A 21063-nucleotide genomic window follows, 5' to 3' on the forward strand; every position below is an offset into this window, starting at 1 on the left:
GAGAATGAAAGATGCATTCATTCAAGGACTGCAGTGTTCTGTGCATGTATCACTCAAACGACCATTTACATTGTCCATCATGTAATATGTCCTGTATCTGTCATATAAGGTTTCTCTACAATGGGAGACTTTCTTCTTATATTCATAGCGGTATCTCTACATAGATTTTGTAAATTCCAAAAATGCTTTGACAAAACCAAAACATAAATGGAGCTCATGGCAATCCGATTGCTTGTTCTTTTAGAACAGCCATTCTCTGCCTGGTTCCGTGGAAGCCTAGGGGTTCCTCCAGAGGTTGCTAGATGTTCCTTGAGTTGTGGCTGATTGACCTCCTAATTGATGGTGCCTGCATAATTCCAGGGCCAACACCACTTAGCAGAGGCAGCTGCATGACACCAGTGATCTTTTTAGCTGTCTGTAAGGGTGGCATCCTGACCACCACTGCAAAGAAAGACATTTATCCTACTAGCTGTCAATGTAAATGGAATTTTCCTGTTGACCTGAACTGGTTTTGATAAGGGCTCCCCAACACCAGAAAAGTATTTTAAGGTTTCTGGGGTACAAAGGTTTAGAGAGGCTGATTTAAAAGATAAAATCTTATTGATTGCAGTGGGCAGCCGCTACAGTTCTTTTGCTCCAATCTTAGTTGAAATACCTTGATGATGTGGGGTTAATATTCCAGTAAAATATTGGTGAAATTAAAGTGGAATTCTAGGCACACATTTATTCTAGCTTTGGATGGAATGGGGAAGAGTTATGGCGCGTACACACGATCAAACAAAAGTCCGCCGGACAATCCTCCCGTGTGTGGGCTCCGGGGGATTATTTTTACCCAAAAGTCCGGCGGAGTTCGAAAGGAGGTTTAACTCAAAAAATTTGCAGACAATACGGCTGTGTGTGTGCTAGTCCGCCGTACTTTTGAAATGGACGGACTTTTCCCGCACGGAGAAAAGTCAGTTAGTTTTGAGCAAGGCTCCAGGTAGTCGGGACTAGGGAAGGAAGTCGATGTCGCCGCCGGAGGCGGCAAGATTGACACGCTGGCCCTATCACCTGGTATGGACTTAAAGGGGAAGCCCTATGCCCTATGCCGAAAAAACGGCGTGGGGGGTCCCTCCTAGGTCCATATCAGACCCTTATCCGAGCACGCTACCCGGCCGGTCAGGAAAGCGGGTGGGGATGAGCGAGCGCCCCCCTCCTGAGCTGTACCAGGCCGCGTGCCTTCAACATGGGGGAGTGCTTTGGGGAAGGGGGGGCCGCGTGGCCCCCCCACCCAAAGCACCTTGTCCCCATGTTGATGAGGACAAGAGCCTCTTCCCGACAACCCTGGCAGTTGGTTGTCGGGGTCTGCGGGTGGGGGGCTTATCGGAATCCGGGAGCCCCCTTTAATAAGGAACGCCCATGCTATAGTAGTAGAATAATGATGGAAACCAACATTTATATTCCTGTTTCTTGATTGTTGTGTTATTTGATTGATGCTGCCTTATATACCCCAATGGGAACTGTAAATAAGGCCTATATAAGTAGAGAACATTATCTCATTTCTACTTCGGAAGTAAAAAAGATCTGTGTAAAGGGAGAGGTTAGTTTATATTAACGTTTTTAGAGTAGGGGAAAGTAAAGATGATGCAACTAAGTGTGTAGATACGATTCTTTCAGTCGATTTAGAAGCTTTAGGATGGATTATCCAGTTATACCAATATTTCTTAAATTTATTTGTGTTATATTATTTTCTTGGCGAACATTAACTAGTAATGAGCTTGTATGTTCATTCTTACAATAACATTGGTGAGATTGGGAGCTTCTATTGATTTCCACAATTGGATAATTTTGAGTCTTGCAGCTATCAGGATGTTGGCAACTATTATTTTGTATTGTGTTGGAAAGGAGTCTAGGTTGATATTCAATAGAGCCATTGCTGATTTGAGTTTGGTTAGGTTTCCCATTAGGGAAGCAATAAATGATGATACGGAGTTCCAAGAGCTAGATAAGTTTTTATAACTCCATAACATATGATACAGGGAGCCGGTTTGGTTGTTGCATTGAGGATGACGAAGGGAACATTTTTGATAATTTGTAGGGAGTTAAGTATCATCTGTTCAATATCTTTTGGGTATTATCCCGATGTTCAATACAAGATGAGGCTTTATTGCTAATGGACATGGCTTTATACCAGGTTTCTTCTGAGAATGATTGGGACAGGTCTTTTTCCAATTTTAGCTTGTTGGAAAGTTTTTCAAGTGTTTGCTTTTATGAAGTTTATTATGTAATAGTTCTTTATCTATTGGAGGGAGGTTATCATAAAAAATTATAATCTTTGTCAGTCCATTTTATCGTAGCTAAACAGGCTTTACAGTAATCTAGGGCTTTCATTGGGATAGGAATAATGTGTGATTCCTCTGAAAGGTGGAAAGTAGAAGAGAGATGTTTCCATGACAATGTAGCTTTGATAGATAGAAGTTTAATAATAATTACCTTAGGAAACTTTGTATAGGCTATCAATAAGGCCATATTATTTCCTTTAGTATATTCAATAAGGCCATATCATTTCCTTTAGTATATTCTTTTTCTATGAAAAGCTATAATGTATCATCTGAAGGTGAAATTCATTTGTTCACTTGATCTAGAAGTTTAGCGAAATAGTACTTTGGGATATCAGGTAGGTTCATACCATCTTTATATTTAGGGAAGTTTAAAATCGAGAACGCTACTCTGAGTTTTTTATTTATAAGATTTCTTAATTTAGTGTTTATTTGTTTAAAAAATCTCAATGGCATTGGTATAAGTAAGGAACGAAAAAGATAATATTTTAGGAAGTGTTTGCATTTTGAAAACTGCAATTTTTCCTATCCATGATAATTGAGTTTTATGAAAATTTTGGAAGTCTTTTTTTTTTTTATTTGGTCTATTCGGTTAGGCTAATTGGCTTCATATAATTTGTTTGTGGGGTATGTAAGGTTAATACCCAAGTATGAGATAGTTGGAAGGGTCCCAGTTATATTCTGAGTTTGCTTTAAGATTGGATATAGTGTCTTTAGTTCATGAGTAATATGTGACATTTATTTTGATTGACTTTATAGTATGATACTTTCCAGAAGGAGTCAAGTGTTGTCTGGGCTATTGGTAACGATTGCTCTGGGTTGGACAATGATAAAATATCATCGCCAAATAGGCCAATTTTGTGTTCTTTCAAATATTTATACCTGTTATACTATTTTTGGATCTAATTGTTGCCGCTAAAGGTTCAATTGCTTGAGAGACAATTATGGTTGATAGTGGGCATCCCTGTCTGGTTCCATTTGTTAGATTAAAACTCTGATGTCATACCTGTAGTAAATACCTTGGCTTAGGGAAGAGTGTATAAGGACATGATAGCTTCATGGATGTATCCTGAGAATCCAAATTTTCCTAAGGGTTTCCAAGGCTAGGAGTAAAGAAGGCATTCGACTGTTCTCTACATGGTTGATCAAGTTGATCATTATTCTTGTACTCTCAGGTGCTTGTCGTCCTTTGATGAAACCAACCCGATCCGGATCTATCAGATAAGGTGTTATTTCTAATAATCGATTTGCTAAAATTTTAGCATATATTTTGAGATCAGAGTTGAGTAAGGAAATTGGTCTGTATAGTTTGTAGTGGAGGACGGGTCTTTACCGGGTTTTGGAATGGTGACGATTACTGCCTCTAGCATTTCTTTTGGAATTTTTTTGTTAAATATAGCCTTGTTATACATTTTGATTAAGTATGGGGCACGTATACTCTTGAATGTTTTATAATATTCACTAGAGAGGCCTTTATAGGAGAGGAGCTTTATATAATGAGAGGGAGTGGATAACTTTTAGTGTTTCTTCTATTGTGATGGTTTGATTGAGTTTATTAAGTGTAGGCTGATCAATTTTGGGGAGCTCAACCTTGTCCAGGAACTCATCTATATGTTTTAAGATGGGTTGTATAGTGTTGCAGTCCAGTTTTAAGTTATATAATTCCTCATAATAGTCCGAAAAGGCATTAGCTATTTCTTGTGGGTTGTACATATTCCTGACTTATGGTGGATTATTTTATGGATTTTGTGTTATTTAGTTGACACAGTATATTGACCAATAATTTACTCTGTTGTTTTGGGAATAGTAATTTAGTTTAAAGCGGTCCTCCACCCTGAAGTGGAAGTTCCGCTCATCTGATCCCTCCCCCCCTCCGGTGCCACAATCGGCACCTTTCGGGGGGGGGGGGGTGCAGTTACCTGGATAATCCAGGTATCTGCACCCACTTCCGGGACAAGACCGCCGCAGATACCTCGCCCCGTCGTGTTCTGGGAAACACAGTTCCCAGGACACAACGGGGACCAGCAGAGACGCGCAGCGTGACTCGCGTATGCGCAGTAGGGAACCGGGCAGTGAAGCCGCAATGCTTCACTTCCCGATTCCCTGACAGAGGATGGCGGCGGGGGCAGCAGAGAGACGAGCGATTGCTCGTCATCTGCCGCCGACATCGCTGGACCCTGGGACAGGTAAGTGTCAAAAATATTTTTTTTAAAGGTGCAGAACCACTTTAAGTATTTTTAGGTATTTGTCATGGTTGAAATCGAAATGGCTTGTAGTTCATTTCTTTTGTCGTTAAGGTGGTGTAGTAGGTTTGTTATATTGGGGGTTTTTTTGTGTTCATTTTCTAGATTAGATATAATAGTCAGAAGGTCATTGATAGATTTAATATAATAGTCAGAAGGTCATTGAGTTAAGTTTTTTTTCTATTTTCTCTGGATGCCATCTGGATTAATAATCCTCTGGCATAAGCTTTATGGGTACATCATAAGTTTGTTGAGGAAGTAGCGTTATCTTCATTCAATGAAAAAAATTCTATGAGTTTATTTTTCATTACAGACACGCACGTCTCTCCTGAGAGAAAAGAAATGTGTTATTTTTCCAGAGGTTAAAGTTTGTGCTTTGTTGGCCTATCACAATTCCCATAGTGATAGGTGCATGGTCATAATGTTATGGATTTAAGCATCAGTGATTTTTTGCAAGAGGAGTTTGTAATGAAAAAGTTGATTCTTGAGTATGTTTTGTGCACATTAGAAAAAAATGTGAAGTCCTTTTCAGTGGAGTGTAGGCGTCTCCATAGATCACATAGGTCTTTCTGGGCAAAAATGTTGTTTAGTCTGCGTCTGATTGTGTGTGTGTGTTTTTTTTTTTTGTAGTGTCCCTGATGATTAAGTGGCCTTTTTGCATTTTTATTATTTTTTTCAAATTTCTTATGATGAACTTGTGAGGTTGTCTATAAGAGGCGCATATAAGTTGGCAATTGTATAGGTAATATTGTCAATTGTAGCAATCATTATGATGTATCTTCCTTGATTGTCTATAAGTATATCCAGTAGTTGGAAACAGAGTCCTTTATTGCAAAAATGACAGCTTTCTTCTTTTTTGGGCTATTATCTAATATCTGGGAAAATTTATGATGAGTAAATTTTGGAGGTTTATCTGCAGCAAAGTGAGATTCTTGAATGCATAAAATGTCAAGTTAAATTTGAGAGCATCGATCCAGAGGGCTTTCCTCTTATATGGGCTGTTTAGCCAATTCACATTGATTGGTAATAAATTAGGTTGTGGTATATTCCGTTGATGTGCTGATGAGTGGTAGCTTCATTTTGTTAGACGAGAACTGTGTATTTTCGTTAATACTTCCTTTAGTGAGTTGTGTAAAAACTTGCATGTGCATCATTTTGCACTTTGAACTTGGGGAGAAATTCTTCATTGCTATTCAGAGCAATGACTTTCCCGAGTAAAGATAACCTGAGAGATTCAGCATTAATTCCTTGTGGGAGGTTCAAGGAGATCATTATTGTTGTAGTAGAAGGCGATTAACTTGGCTTGTGTTACCATTGTTGTGCAATCTTTTCTGGGTGTGATTTTTCCCTGTGGGTTATCCACTTCTATAGGTATCAGCCCCCATTTTTCAAGCCATTTCAAACCCTCTTCTATCGTGTGTATGGAGTATGATGTGTTATTCCAATAAATAAGTAACTTGGTGGGGAACTCTCATTTGTAGATTATTTTGTGGTTCCGAAGGATCTTTCTAATAGAATTCAAATTTTTCCTTGCTAATATGGTCGCTTGAGAGAGGTCTGAATCAGAAGGATGCCTGTATATGGGTCCGTGGGGAATTCCGATGGGCAAATTGCATCAGGAGATCCTTTACGTGGAAGAAATGTATTTTGGCGATTACATCTCTGGGTAGTTTTAGGCAGTCTATGGGCTCTGTCGATCACCATTTCTTGGCGCGATATTGAGGGTATTAGATCTGAAACCATTTTTTTCAAAATTGCTTTAGATCTGAATTTTTTATATTTTCAGAAATTCCTCTAAACTTGACGTTGTTACGTCTGGACCTGTCCTCGAGGTCCACCACCTTCAGTTTGAGGTTTTTTATTTAATCTTTTAGCTCAAAGTGGGAATCTACTAGTTCATTATGAGCTTTAGTGAAATCACTCATTTTATTTTCCACATAATCCACTCTTTCCCCTAGGGATTCTAGTTCAGCATTAGTTTCCTCATTTATGCCTGCATATCTTGCTGTATTGCTCCTCTGAGGGATAATAGCATTTATTTAATATCAAAGTCTATTATGGGTTGCCCTGATGTGGGAAACGCATTTAGTTTGTCAGCATAAGGATTGTTGGGAGGCAGCATATCAGATTAATTTATCATTGCTTCACTTGCTTGATCATCAGACAGAGAAAGCCTTCTTTTGTTTCACAGGGCTGCTGATTTCGGCTAGGGAGGATGCATCAGTGTGCTTGTGTGAATCAGTGTGGCTGCTCTCCCCTTTAGATCGCGCTGCCTGCATGCTGGTCTCTGTGTGATGAGACGGCCCGGCTCCTGAAATCGCTCAGTTTGCGGGGTCCCCCTCTCTCCTTCCTTTTCCTCGTGATATCCTGCATGTGCGTCTGACCCTCCACTGCAGGTGTGAGTGCTCAGGGCTGCTTTGTATAGCTCGTAGCCACTTCAGGGAGACTGGTTATTGCGGAGCTCCTTTACAACGCGGCCATTCACTTCCTCCGCCAGCCGCGCCCCCAATTCTTTGGGTTTTTAACACTTGCAATAGATAATCCAATCAGTTTTTAAGGTCTATGCAAAAAAAATTTAAAATCCTTGATTGCAAGGGAAAGCAATGGAGAAAGATAAAAGGAGCAGAGCTCACAGCCAAAATCAAAGAATAGAAAGATTAGAGGAGGAAGGGACAAACAGGGGCAACTAGGAAGAAGCAGGGGGAGAGGAAACGATTTAAGTAGATTTTTACATTCCTGAGAATTTACAAAGTCTGTCCAACAGTACCAGGTACTTCTACATTTTTCATCACAGTAGCACAGAGTCACTGTTGGCTTCTAAACCTGGGCTCTGATTTAATCTAAACAATATATTTTTCTGTGTACTCTTTATTGGCGCATCTTAAAGTATACCCAAGAATAGAAGTCTTTGTTGCAACTTACTAGTCAGCTAGACCAGGACTACACAATGTTTCCTTTTCTCCTTGACATAGTGGGCAGGTGTTCTGAGGTTCCCAGGAGGGAACTGAACAACAGAGGCACTGTCATTGGCTTACTACTACTAAGTTATGAGCTCACTGCATTTAACAGAATTTAAAAGAAAAATGTAAAGAAATGTGTTGCTCTGGTATACATATAGTAAAAATAATCAGTAGCGTCTTTGTAATTACCGTATTTATTGGCGTATAACATGCACTTTTTCCCCCTGAAAATAGAGGGTAAACAGTGCCTTGCGCGTTATACGACGATCAAATGTTTTACCAATATGTGTTGGGTATCGGGCGGTCCACCCCGGGGGCCACACATTGGGGGGTTGTCAGGCCGGCCGCCCCGCCTCTCCCGGCCCTGGGACAGAGCTGCCTGCATAGTCTAAAGTTGAGAACAAAATCACTTGCCAGCCCCGTCTCATACACCGCTCCTCCTGCATCAGTGTCATTGTAAAACAAAGCTTCTAAATATCTCAATAGCTCAGTTTTTTCTGGCTGCTCTCCTCCTCCTACTCCTCCTCCGAATGTAGCTTTAGGTTGGAGGAGGAGAGCAGTCATGTGACTAGGTCAGTGAAAAAAACTGAGCTAATATGATTGACACAGGAAGAGCAGTGTGGAAGGGGCTGGCAGTGATTATTTTTCTTAAGTGTAAAGTATTCTGGCAGGGCTGTGTACTGTGCAGGGGAGGGGGACTGTACTGTAAAGGGGGCTGTGAAAAAAAATTCCTTAAACTTCCCTCTTAAAATATTGGTGCGTGTTATTATACGGCAATAAATATGGTACATATTAAATTCAGACACGAATGCTTAACTTATATCATCTTTTGTTAGGTATCTGAAAAGCGAGGGAGAAATTGAAAAGCTGCAAGCCAAAATTGTTGAACTACGGAAGAAGGTAGATGAAACCACTTACGCCATGGAGGAGCTTGGTAGAGAAAATCAGTCCCTACAGGTAAAACTTTGACTGCTTGGACACTGTCTTACAATAAGTCAAGTTAGGTAAAGAGATTTTTGAAAGTGAATTCACTGGATTCCAAATTCTGTATTAAGACTTTTAAGAATAGGTCTCTTTTATTGCGGGTGGACATCTTTTTATTGTAGAAGAGGCATTTAATAGAAGACTGCCTATTCTCAGTCTTTTATTAAATGTACACACAGCTGTGTATGCCAGGTCAGCATACAGTCTCGGTGCAGGGCCAATGTGCCAAGATGAATGACTCCCGTGCACATGTGCGGAAGTCGCATCGTCTTCCATCAGCAAATCAAAAGGCCTGTTAAACCAACACCCAGAGGAATCCCAGGGAGATGACGGCAGCCAGAGCAGGATTTACCAGTAACTTCACTGGAACAGACGTGAGCATTCTGCGCTTTAACTGTATTGGGTAAAATGCACTGCTTTTCTATTTTCCTATTGACATCTCCCAAGGGTATTCAAACTGTTTCTTTTTTACATCACAGATAAAACACAGTCAGGCTCTTAACAGGAAGTGGACAGAGGACCATGAAGTACAAAACTGCATGGAGTGTGGCAAAAATTTCTCTGTAACAATAAGAAGGGTAAGTGATAATATTTCCTTACAGTTATGGTATAAAAACACTCCAAATGGGTGCGTACCTGTATGTAGGCTCTAGCGAACTACAGCGGACAACCAGCATAAACTGATGATCTCTGCTGGGTGATCTCTGCTGCTTTGATTAGGAATCTCCTTCCTTGGCTACTTCCAGGCACAACCTGACACCATCTAATGTTTGTAACCTGCTTAGTAGTGTAGTATAACTGTATACTGTATAAAAATGTTTTACTTTCCAAAGTTAAAATAAGGAGGGCAAAGGATTTAATAGATGGAAAGATGAAAAAATGACTGAAGTTCCACTTTAAAGATTTTCTTGCACAGGCCTAGTTCCCAATTTTCTGGCCTGTTCCTGACACCCTCGATAGGATAGAGGAGGGCTTCATCCAGATTGATGGCTACGTCCTAACCCAGAGAAGGTGTTTTCATGCCAAAGCATTTTGCTCATCATTACCCCATCAAGAAATGGGGTACTGGTGAAGGTCATGGTCTTTAAAGACCCCTTGGATAAGAGGCTAGATGCCCTCTTTATGCGTCATTCACTCTGGTAAAAGTGGCTCTGCAGCCTGCAGTGACTGCAGTTGTAGTTTGCCAAGCCCTATTGCTCCAATTTAGGAAATCAGAGCCTGAGGATGCTGCCATTTGGCTGCTTCCGGAGTATTATGTTAGAGCTGTGAATTTTTTGGTAGATGCCTTGGAAGATTCAATATGGCAGCTTTAAAAGGTGGGCACCATGTCTGTCCACATATCCTATGGCACAAGTGTTGAAGCAAATCAAGAGGCTTCCCTTTGAGGGCAAATGCTTGTTTGGACCATCCTTGGATGCCCTCATTTGGAGGGTGACTGTGGGTAAAAACACTCTACCCCTAAAAGAGCATCTGAAGGTAACCGGTCAGAAATCCAAGAAGAGTTCCTTTAGTAAGGACTAGCCTCGGGCACCCTGTTCTGCAAGAAAAAGTGGATCCCCAACCCTCAAGTTCCAGAGGCATATCCTTTGCACAGTGATTGGGGTTCGCCCCCTCACATGGGTGAGGGAACGTTTATTGGAAGTCATTGACTGGGTCTGCAGCATGGTGTCCAGAGGCAACAAGTTTTGCTGCTTTACCTCTCCATGCTTTATGGACTCATTGGTATTTTTGGATCCACAAAAAGAGCCGTTTTGTTTGCAGCCATACAAAAACTGCTGTCCCAAGGGGTCATCACACCTCTGCTGTGCTTAAGGGAGGTCTCACTGCTTCTACTCCAACCTCTTCATGGTTCCCAAGCCAAATATCATAGTCTGGCCTTTTCTGGATCCTAAGAGTGTAAACAAGTTCCTGAAGGTACAAAAATTCCACTCGATTGATTGCTTCGCTGCATCAGGGGTACTTCCTTGCATCAGTGGATATCAAGGATACTTAAATACACATTCCAATGTTCTTGCCTCACCAGCAATTTCTGCGATTCACAGTGGTGAATTGACACTATCAGTTTAGGGGTTTGCCTTTTGGTCTGTCTGACCAGTGAGGTTATTAAAAGGGCAGGCCACTACACGTTTCTGGGGCAGCCTGCTCAACAAAGGGAGCGGAGCCCCATAAATGCAAAGCTGCCTGCCCTTTACTGACTTCATTGGTCGGACCTGACAGCTGCCTTCAGACCTGCCCACCCCGACATAATCATTCAATTTTGACAGCTGACTCTCTTTCTGTGCAGCTGTGGACACTCTTATTTGCCCATCAGTTTTGTGAACTGTGCCTGATGCTTTACACTGCCACTTTACTGCAGGTCCTGCTTGACTGCCTTGTATACTGTACCCCTTGGTATGCTATGCTGGTGCTGGTTTCTGCATGCAGTTCATCCAGCATTTTACATGTCCTGTAAATGTGCTATTGTCAATAAATCTGGTTTCAATACAGTTTTACTAACTCCAGCACCCTCTCTTCTGTTTCTTATATTGCCTTTGGAGATCCTTCCCAGATCTTTACTGAGGAGCTGCAAGCGTTTACTGAACATTTTGTAGCACCTCTCCCATTTTCCCTCTATGGACTATTTTTGATGCACTGGGCATTGCCTATCCCAGGAGCATGAAGTAAGCAGTATATGCGCCGTGTACACATTTTTTTTAAATGTAATTATCAATCAATATTCTGGCTGGTATTTAGGCTGATACAGCTCGCTCTAATACACTAGTCTGTTTACCTTCGGGGGCTCTGTCAAGGTGCAGTCAGACGATTCCGCAGCTGTGATAAACTTCCATCAAGAAAGGCCAGGAAGTCGCACTGTTCTGGAAGAAAGGAGCCTAATAGTGTCTTGGGCAGAACTTTACATTCCAGTCCTCTCTGCCATACAAATTGACATGCAAACTTTCTCAGCCATTAGCATCTGAATCTGGGAGAATGTATTCTTCACCCAGAGGTGTTTCACAGAGATTTACACAGAGATTACTTTGTGCTGGAGTTTGCCAGATGTTGATCGCTTGGAGTCCAGATTCAAGAAAAAACTAGACCAGTTTATTTCCCGAACCAGGGATCCTCAGGCGTTTGTGGTAGATGGCTTGGCGACTCCTTGGGATCAATTTTCCTTAACCACTTCAGCCCCGGAAGATTTGGCTGCTGAATGGCTGGGCCATTTTCTGCGATTCGGCACTGCATCACTTTAACTGACTATTGTGTGCGACACTGTATCCAAATAAAATTGACGTCCTTTTTTTCCCCATAAATAGGGATTTATTTTGTATTTGATTGCCACTGTGGTTTTTATTTTTTGCGCTATAAACAAATTTTTTTTTATTATTATTATATTTATTTTACTAGTAATGGCGGCGATATGCGATTATTTTATGACTGCGACATTATGGCGGACACATCGGACAATTTTGACACATTTTTGGGACCATTGGCATATATACAGCGATCAGTGCTATAAAAATGCATTGATTACTGTAAAAATGTCACTGGCAGTGAACGGGTTAACACTAGGGAACGATCAAGGGGTAAACTGTTCCCTGAAAGGTGATCCTAACTCATGGGGAGGGGACTGACTAGAGGAAGTGATGATCGTGGTTCCTAGCTAATAGGAACACACGATCTGTCACTGTTCTCAGAATAAAACACGGATTTGTGTGTTTTTACACACACACTTCTGTGATCTGTCCCTCATGCTGGCAATCACTTGTGGCTGGCGGTCATCACGACCACCGGCCACGAGCAATGTCAACTCCGCTGTGCAGCAGGCACATGCACCTGCTATCCCGGTCCCACGAGCCGGCGTATAACTAAGATGGTTTGCGGGATCGTGCCAACCTGCCACCGTATAATGAGGGTGGCTGATTGGCAAGAGGTTAATCTATGCTGTCCCTCCAGTACAGCTGCTTTCTTGCATATTGTGCAGGATAAAGGTGGAGGGCATTATGGTGATTCTGCTTGCATTGGCTTGGCCAAGAAGAACATGATATGCAGACATTGTAAATCTTTTGGCAGGCAAGCTGTGGGCTCTTCTAGATCAGCCAGATTTGCTGTTGCAGGGTCCAATCTTCCATCCTGCTACGGGCAACTTGCTTTGATGGCGTGGTAGTTGAAGCCCGAGTTCTGTGGGATAAGGGGGGTCTCTGTTTCTTTAATATCCCTAGGAAGTTGACCTCCAGGAACATGGAAAGCTTATTTCGCCTGGTGTGAGGCTCATAAGTTTCATCCCTGACAGTATATGGTGGGACACGCTTTGGCTTTTCTTCAGCTTGGTGTGAAGATATCTCTGGCTTTAAGTACCATCAAGGGACAGATATCAGCCTTAGCCGTTCTGTTTCATTACCCTATCATGTTTAATTCATTGGTAAAAGTCTTTGTGCAGAGTTACCTTATCTCTTTGACCATCCTTAAGAAATTCCCTTATTGCTCCTAATGTGTAAGTTGGTCTTTATGATGGCTTATATCTCAGCTTGCAGTTCTTTGATGTTGGCTGTGCTTTCTTGCAATCAACAATTTTTCATTCTTCACCAGTAGGCCTTGGTTTCTTTGTTCTACCTGAATCAGAACATCATGTGGCCATCTTTTTGTCTTAATTCTAAGTATCCCAAGGAAAAAGTGCTTTACTCTTTGGATGTTGTTTAAACTGTGCGAGTTTATCTGAAGTCTAAAACTTTGTTTCAACAGTCTGATTCTCTGTTTGTACTACTTGAGGACCCTTTGTAAGGGTCAGGCTGCTTCTTGATTCACTATTTCTAGGGAGGTTCATCAGCCCATTTTTCAGGCCTATGGTTTTAGAAGAAAGGTTCCTTCTTTCTGAGATGGGGCTCATTCCACCATGAGCGTCAGTGTTTTCTGGACTATTAAGCATCAAGCTTGTGTTCACGTTGTTAGCTGCTCTTCTCTTCACATGTTTACCAAGTTTTACCAAGTAGCTATTTATGCTTCTGCAGATGCCAGTTTTGGGAAGAAGGTCTGCAGGCAGCTTTGTAGTGAAGTTCCCCCTGTTCTGTTTTGTGCATGTTGGCCTTGAATATGAAATCGTTTGTGTCCTGTAATTTTTCTGGTTTGCCTGTAATATCCTTTTTTTTTTCATGTACATCACAGGACAGAGATCCCTCCCCATCCTCTCTGTTCCTCACTGCTTGCTACAAAACTGAGACTTAGTTAAGCTGGGTGGCTGCTAATGCCTGGGCTTGCCCATTTTTGGCCATTTTTATTCACCTGAAAGTGGCTGCATATAACTCAAGTAGTCATGAATATTATGACCTTTGTCTCTTGTCATGTACTCCAAGAAAGAATTTCATAGGTAAGCTAACAATCTAAATATACAAATGTTTGCCAATAGAGGGTGCATGGCTGTTTGCTTGATTTTACGCACCTGGTTTTGGACTACAATGTCCAATAAGCTCATATAGGTGTGATGGTCAGGTTTCCACAAACAATTGTATTTTAGTGCTTCTAAATAAATATATAGGTAAATATTTAGTTTCTGGGGTTGAATCGTACCTTTCAACTTACATATATACTCTGGCCATGTTTGGTGGGTTTCCTCCAGATAAGTACTGGCAGGTTTATTTGCTTTCTCCCAAATTGCATCTACTGTGTACATATGAGTTATATAGTGACTAAAGTGTGAGCTCTTCTAGAGGATAGGGGACGGCTGAGAATGCATCTAACTTTGTCTAGACACATTCTTATAAGTACAGTAGGGGGTAATTTACTAAAGAAAAATCCACTTTGGACTGCAAGTGCACTTGGAAGTAAAGTTGCTGTAGAGCCAAGGGGGACATGCAAGTAAAATAAAAAAATAAAAACAGCAATTTAGCTTGCACATGATTGGATGATAAAATCAGCAGAGCTTCCACTCATTTCAGATCTGCCTCTTAGATTTAGAGCGACTGCACTTCCAAGTGCACTAAAGTGGATTTACCTTTCGTAAATAACAACCCAGTATCTCACAAAGGCAAGTACACCCCTCACATTTTTGTAAAAATTTTATTCTATCTTTTCATATGACAATACTGAAAAAATGACACTTTGCTACTATGTAAAGTAGTGAGTGTACAGCTTGTAGAACAGTAAATTTGCTGTCCCCTAAAAATATCTCAACACACCGCTGGCAACAAAAATGAGTACACTCCTAAGTGAAAATGTACAAATTGGGCCCAAAGTGTCAATATTTTGTGTGGCCACCATTTTCCAGCACTGCCTTAACCCCCCTTGGGCATGGAGTTCACCAGAGCTTCACAGATTGCCACTGGATTCCTCTTCCACTTCTCCATGATGACATCACGGAGCTAGTGGATGTTGGAGACCTTGCGCTCCTCCGCCTTCCGTTTGAGGATGCCCCACAGATGCTCAATAGGATTTAGGTCTGAAAATATGCTTGGCCAGTCCATCGCCTTTTTCCCCTCAGTTTCCTTAGCAAGACAGTGGTCGATTTGGAGGTGCGTTTGGGGTCATTATCGTGTTGGAATACTGCCCTGCAGCCCAGTCTCGGGAGGGATCATGCTCTACTTCAGTAGGTCACAGTACATGTTGGCATTCATGGTTTCCTCAATGAACTGTAGCTCCCCAGTGCCGGCAGCACTCATGCAGCCCCAGACCGGAATACTTTCACCACCGTGCTTGACTGTAGGAAAGACGCAGTTGTCTTTGTACTTCTTACCTGGTTGCCTCCACGCACGCTTGACACCATCTGAACCAAATAAGTTTATCTTGGTCTTAGCAGACCACAGGACATGTTTCCAGTAATCATGTCCTTAGTCTGCTTGTCTTCAGTAAACTGTTTGAGGGCATCATCTTTAGAAGCTCCCTTCTGGGATGACAGCCACGTAGACCAATTTGATGCAGTGTATGGTCTGAGCACTGACAGGCTGACCCCCCCCCACCCCTTCAACCTCTGCAGCAATGCTGGCAGCACTCATACATCTATTTCCCCAAAACAACCTCTGGAAAAGATGCTGAGCACATGCACTCAACTTCTTTTGTCGACCATAGCAATGCCTGTTCTGAGTGGAACCTGTCCTGTTAAACCGCTGTATGGTCTTGGCCATCGTGCTGCAGCTCAGTTTCAGGGTCTTGGCAATCTTCTTATAGCCTAGGCCATCTTTTTGTAGCATAACAATTCTTTTTTTCAGGTCCTCAGATAGTTCTTTGCCATGAGGTGCCATGTTGAACTTCCAGTGACTGGTATGAGAGCGTGCGAGCGATAACACCAAATTTAACACACCTACTCCCCATTCACACCTGAGACCTTGTAACTAACTAACGAGTCACATGATAACGGGGAGGGAAAATGACTAATTGGGCCCAATTTGGACATTTTCACTCACTTTTGTTGCCAGAGGTTTAGACATGAATGTCTGTGTGTTGCATTATTTTAATGGGGGACCACAAATTTACACTGTTATACAAGCTATACACTCACTACTTTACATTGTAGTAAAGTGTCATTTCTTCAGTGTTGTCACATGAAAAGATATAATAAAATATTTACAAAAATGTAAAAAATATTTCACTTTTGTGAAATACTGTAAATAAATGTGTAGCCAGTGCATTGTTATACCACAAGTGCTATAAAATAAACTGCCTTTTTTTTGTTTTCAGCACCACTGTAGACACTGTGGAAATATCTTCTGTGCAGAATGTTCCGCAAAGAATGCCTTAACGCCTTCCTCCAAGAAGCCAGTCCGTGTTTGTAATACATGTTTTAATGACTTGCAAGGATAGGAGCCGCTCCCTACCCAGATCCCTCCAAATTACATTTAGTATTTTTTTTTTTTTTGTTATTGCACTTCATAAAGCACTCAAAGTACTTACTCCTTTTGGATGAAGATTGTACAATTTGACGACACAAAATCCTTTTGAAATGTTTTATTGATACAAAGTAAAATTATTGTATTTTTCATGAAAGCCAAGCTTGAGGGCATCCTTCTTTTTCCCCGCACATCCCTTTTCTGTTAGCTGCCATTTCCGTTATGTTTGGCTGCCTGTAAATAGTAGGCTGACAGAGAAGTAACTATGTATTTTTTATACATAAATTGACAGTAAACCAGGAATCACATAAGTTTGAAGTTAGGTTTTTGTTGCCTAATGGCAAAGCTGTAAAACTATGGAAGGATCTATTTTTTTAATGACCATACCCCTAAGTAAGCAGTGTTGTATATCAGTGTTTCTAGTTGTGCATGCTTACACACTGAGGACAAATGAATGCTCTCGAACCCCTCCAAGTCACGTATCACTTTTCTGTTTATCATTTGTACTAACTCAGATCTGTGTTTGTGTACTTGCCTGAGTATTGAAAACCTTCCTTGCATCTGTGATATTTTACAGTTATGACTCTTTCCTCATTTGATTTGAAGTTACAGAGACTAGTCTTTAAAAGCCAACTCCACTGGCCAAATATTTTTATATATTCTGTTATCTTGCAGTTATTTTGCCACTTGTTAGCATAATAGATATCTGTATTATATGACTAACAACTGGGCAAAGTTCAGCACTTGAACATAAAGCAATGGCGCCAAAGTGCCCTCTCTTTAGACCTATATTTGTGGGCTTTTACAGTATTTCATTTCCCATGAAAATAACATTTTTTTCTTAACTCCCAGAAACAAAATAATTGTGTACTATAGATTATGTAATATTTTTTTCCAGAGTGTTTTTTTTTTGTTAAACATTTGTCATCTAAGAGCCGGAAGATGATTGCAAACGACTTTGAACTGAGATGTGTTAAATTGTAGGCATAATACTTAAGGACACAGGCGTGTTTTCCAGTTTATAGATGCAAGATAAATGGTTCTTTTTACCCATAATTGCCTACCATCACCATGTTCAGATTTAAAGCATTTAAAGCAATACAATTTTGACAACACTTAAAGCCCTGTTGAATGGCAGATGCATCCAGTATTGATTAGAGTTTGGCTGGGTTCACACATGTTCAGTGCGACTTATATGTCTGTTTTCACTGCGGGAAAAAAACAAGCATTTGTTTAGCGGTTCAGGTGCATTTTTGATATGGTTCTGATACGAATTTGCAAGGCTCAAAACTGGATTTTTGTCACAGATGCGATTTCAGTGCTGGCCAATGCATAGTAGATAAAGGGTGTCAACTCCTGTACTAGGAGAGCAACCTGTGCTGAAATCCTGAACTGAATCCTGAAAACAACTGAACACCTGCGATTCAGAAGCGTTCCCATACAATCAATGAGCCTGGAGTTTGCACCTTAACCAGATGCCAGTACTCAGAATATGCACAGGACTCGCATTCGCATATATGTGTCCCAAGCCTTAAACTCCAGGCAAACAACTAAACACACAGATAACAAGCATATATGCAAGCTGTTTTACCTGCCAAATAATTTTGTATGTCTATACATCCAGTTCTGAGATTTACATAGCTGTGCCAGACGGGGCTGTCCTGTCTAGGTGGAAGACCAAGTTTTAATGTGCTGCAGTCAAGTACCATTTACAGGTTTTGTCTCTATCCAAACTTCTGACTGAAGACTGATCTCACGTCTGTCACTCTGCACTCTCCTTGCATCAGGGTGACACTTGTTAGGACACGAGCATTGCAGCAGAACTGACTGGCTCCTTATACTCCCAGTCTGAGCTCAGTTTTTGCAGAGACTGTAAGTGGCTGGTACGAAGTCAAATTCAGGTATACTGCTTACATTAAAATAAATTCATGATGAATTATTAAAGAGCTGAATTCATTTTTATATATGACTGGAAGCTTTGCATAGATATCGGTTATTGTTTGTAGTAATCTCTAATTGATCAACAAGCCCAAACTACCCCCCCCCCCCCCCCCAGCTTATGCTGCAGAGAAGGTCTGTTGTTACCTGTTGGCAAAGCTCATTCTTCATGCTGAATGAGGAGCTCTAGATCTGCCTCAGCAGGGGCTGGTCGGACCTCGGCTTGAACACAGATCCATTTTTTAATTTATTTTTTAATAACTACAATTGGGCTTTACACTTTGCTGCTGATGATAATGCCCTAGTTAAAGCGGCCTTGCTCATATCATAAACTCAGTACTAGGAATGAAAAAGCAAATTCTTAAGGTTTACCTTGGAGATATTCAAACATGCCAAAAAAGCATAACTCCAGACAAAAAAATAACTCTTTGGATAATGATATCGCCCTGGTTTTTGTATTAAAATGTCAATACTACAAATTAGCAGTATGTCATTATCCTCAGTTTCCAACTGTCTTTTTTTTCCAGGCGTGATTTTATTTTATTGGAAGCTGTGCAATAATAATGACAGATCATAGTACTTACATTATCATAGGTGCACCTTATAGATCGGTGGGGATGTGTGACTCAAACAAATTGACTGAAGATAAATAAAAAAAAAAAATGGCACTAAAAGCAATTCAAATATATGTATTTGAACTTTGTGTTTAGCTATTTGACTTGGTGTTCTTCTTTGTCATGATTCACATCTGAATAAGCACTGTCTGTTCTCTGCTTCTGAATTTATTCTTTTTTTATAGATGCCCTAAGCGAGCATATTCAGAATGTTTTGTCAGAACACTTCCACAGCCATTGAACTGCCGGTATCATATTCTGCTGCCTCCGTGTGCAATGCCGAGAGTTTATGAGGTTGGAAAGCTGTTCCTGACATTGAGAGCTGTTAGTCATAACTTGTTAAATACATCCAAGCCTTGTGCATCGCCTTAACTTTATCTTTATTAGGCATTATGAATATAACTCATCAGAGGTCAGAGTAAGGCAGGGATATCCGAAGTAAACACACTCTCTTTCCTGCTTTTTATTCATTTACAATTTCTTTAAAGGGAGAGGCTACAGCTAGTAAAATGAACTGGCACATATTATTGTAATTATTTCAGGTACTTGTATAGGTCTGTCAATTTATGCAGCGCTTTACATATACATTGTACATTTACATCAGTCCCTACCCTCAAAGAGCTTACAATCTACCCTAACACACATTCATACATCTACATGGGCCAATTTAGACCTCTTTCATTTCTGTGAACTCCCTAGGAAATATTGGGAAAAGCATTCTCACCTAGAAGCAAACAAAACACAAAATATACTTGACTAATAATGTTCAGCCACAACATCCTTAGGCTTGTTTCACACAGGCTTTAGATTGTATAGGAGCAGTGTGAACAGGAGGCCTTTATGTAACACTTTCAGCAAGCTTCAAGCAGCATTCTCTCTAAGCCTTTAAAGTGCCCTTCGGCTCCAGTTTGGAAATGTTATACACAGATCCTAATAGGCATGTTGGCTGTCACTTTAAACAAGCTGCTAGCAGGCTTCAGCATGCTTTCAGCAAGTTTCAAGTAGTGCTGAAGCCTGCTAGCGGCTTGTTTAAAGTGGCAGTCAGCATTCCCATTAGGATCTGTATTCAGCACTTACAAACTGGAGCTGAATGGTACTTTAAAAGCTTAAACAAAGCTTGCTGAAAGCTATGCAAGTGCTTTGTAAATGCTTGCTGTTCACACAGCTCTTATACAAGCTGAAGCCCCTGTGAAACAGACCTAATTTATTTGAAATGCCCACAGCAGTCCTCTCTCCACTAGTGTACCCTGCTAATAGTAATCTGTCAATCTATCTGTAATCAAACTGTATCAGTAATACAGATGCTGTTCTGCACTTCAGATCTGAAAACCACTAACAGATGCCTGCAGTGGCAGCCCACCCATACGGGGCACTGCGCCCTGAGCCCACACAATTGTGTGACAATGGCAAATTAATATTCACTTTTGTCTTCCTGCTTCTCTTCCCGGCCAATCAGAAAGCGGGTCCTGTGCAGAGACTCCCTGGCCAATCGGGTCTCAGGACAGGATCCGCTTCTTGATTGGCCGGGAGATGAATCAGGAAGACAATAGTGAATATTAATTTGCTATTGTCACACACTTCTTGTTCAGCCGGGGGGAGAACCAACGGTCTGGCTCTTCCTTCCCACTGCCTTCTAAGGTAAGGTCAGTTTGCCTAACGCTGGGTGGGGGGGGGGGTTGCTTACGGCAATCAATGCTTTAAAATCCGTCTCCCTCGGGTGGGGGCGGGGGGGGGGGGTTTGTTAGTTTGTCGCATCCACCCTCCCCCCAGAAATATACTATGTAGTGGCAAGCTATGAGATTTGCTCATCGTTGCTCCAGTCTCTGCTTACCCACAAATTTCTCTGCAATTAATAGTTTTTACATTTCTAACATACTTGTTATTACTTGGCAATTAGAAAATTGACTGCCTGACTGAAAAGGATCCATGGCCTGGTAACAACTTCTCTTGTGCAACCGTTCCTGGACCTAAATATTAACGGTTCTGCTGGTGTGGGAATGAATGAGTGCTATGAGTCTAGAATAGTTTGAAGTTACCACAGTAGTGGTAGTTAGCTATAAGGCTAGAGTAGCTTGAAATTACCACAATAGTGGTAGCTAGGTGTGGTGAAGGATTACATTTAAATAAATAAAAAAAGCGATAATGTTACAGTGAAATTATGGTTTTGCCATAATTATGACATTTCTCCAGAAGCAGTGTAGTTATGTTTTGCT

General features: G+C 41.1%; 1 protein-coding gene across 3 annotated transcripts in view; it reads left to right on the forward strand.

The window, feature by feature from the left end:
* Positions 1-18951, forward strand: part of EEA1 (early endosome antigen 1) — a 175420-nt gene extending 156469 nt beyond the window's left edge. For all 3 annotated transcript variants that reach the window (XM_077470781.1, XM_077470782.1, XM_077470783.1), the window contains 3 exons: positions 8358-8478; positions 8985-9083; positions 16150-18951. In XM_077470781.1, the coding sequence (XP_077326907.1) occupies positions 8358-8478; positions 8985-9083; positions 16150-16272 (343 nt within the window). In that variant the 3' untranslated portion in view covers positions 16273-18951. The remainder of the gene's footprint in view (positions 1-8357; positions 8479-8984; positions 9084-16149) is intronic.
* The last annotated feature ends 2112 nt before the right edge of the window (positions 18952-21063 follow it).

The sequence above is a fragment of the Lithobates pipiens genome, unplaced genomic scaffold, assembly GCF_037356315.1.
Source record: "Lithobates pipiens isolate NorthernLeopardFrog02 unplaced genomic scaffold, aLitPip1_a1.2 Scaffold_8, whole genome shotgun sequence".
In the NCBI taxonomy this organism is placed as follows: domain Eukaryota; kingdom Metazoa; phylum Chordata; class Amphibia; order Anura; family Ranidae; genus Lithobates; species Lithobates pipiens.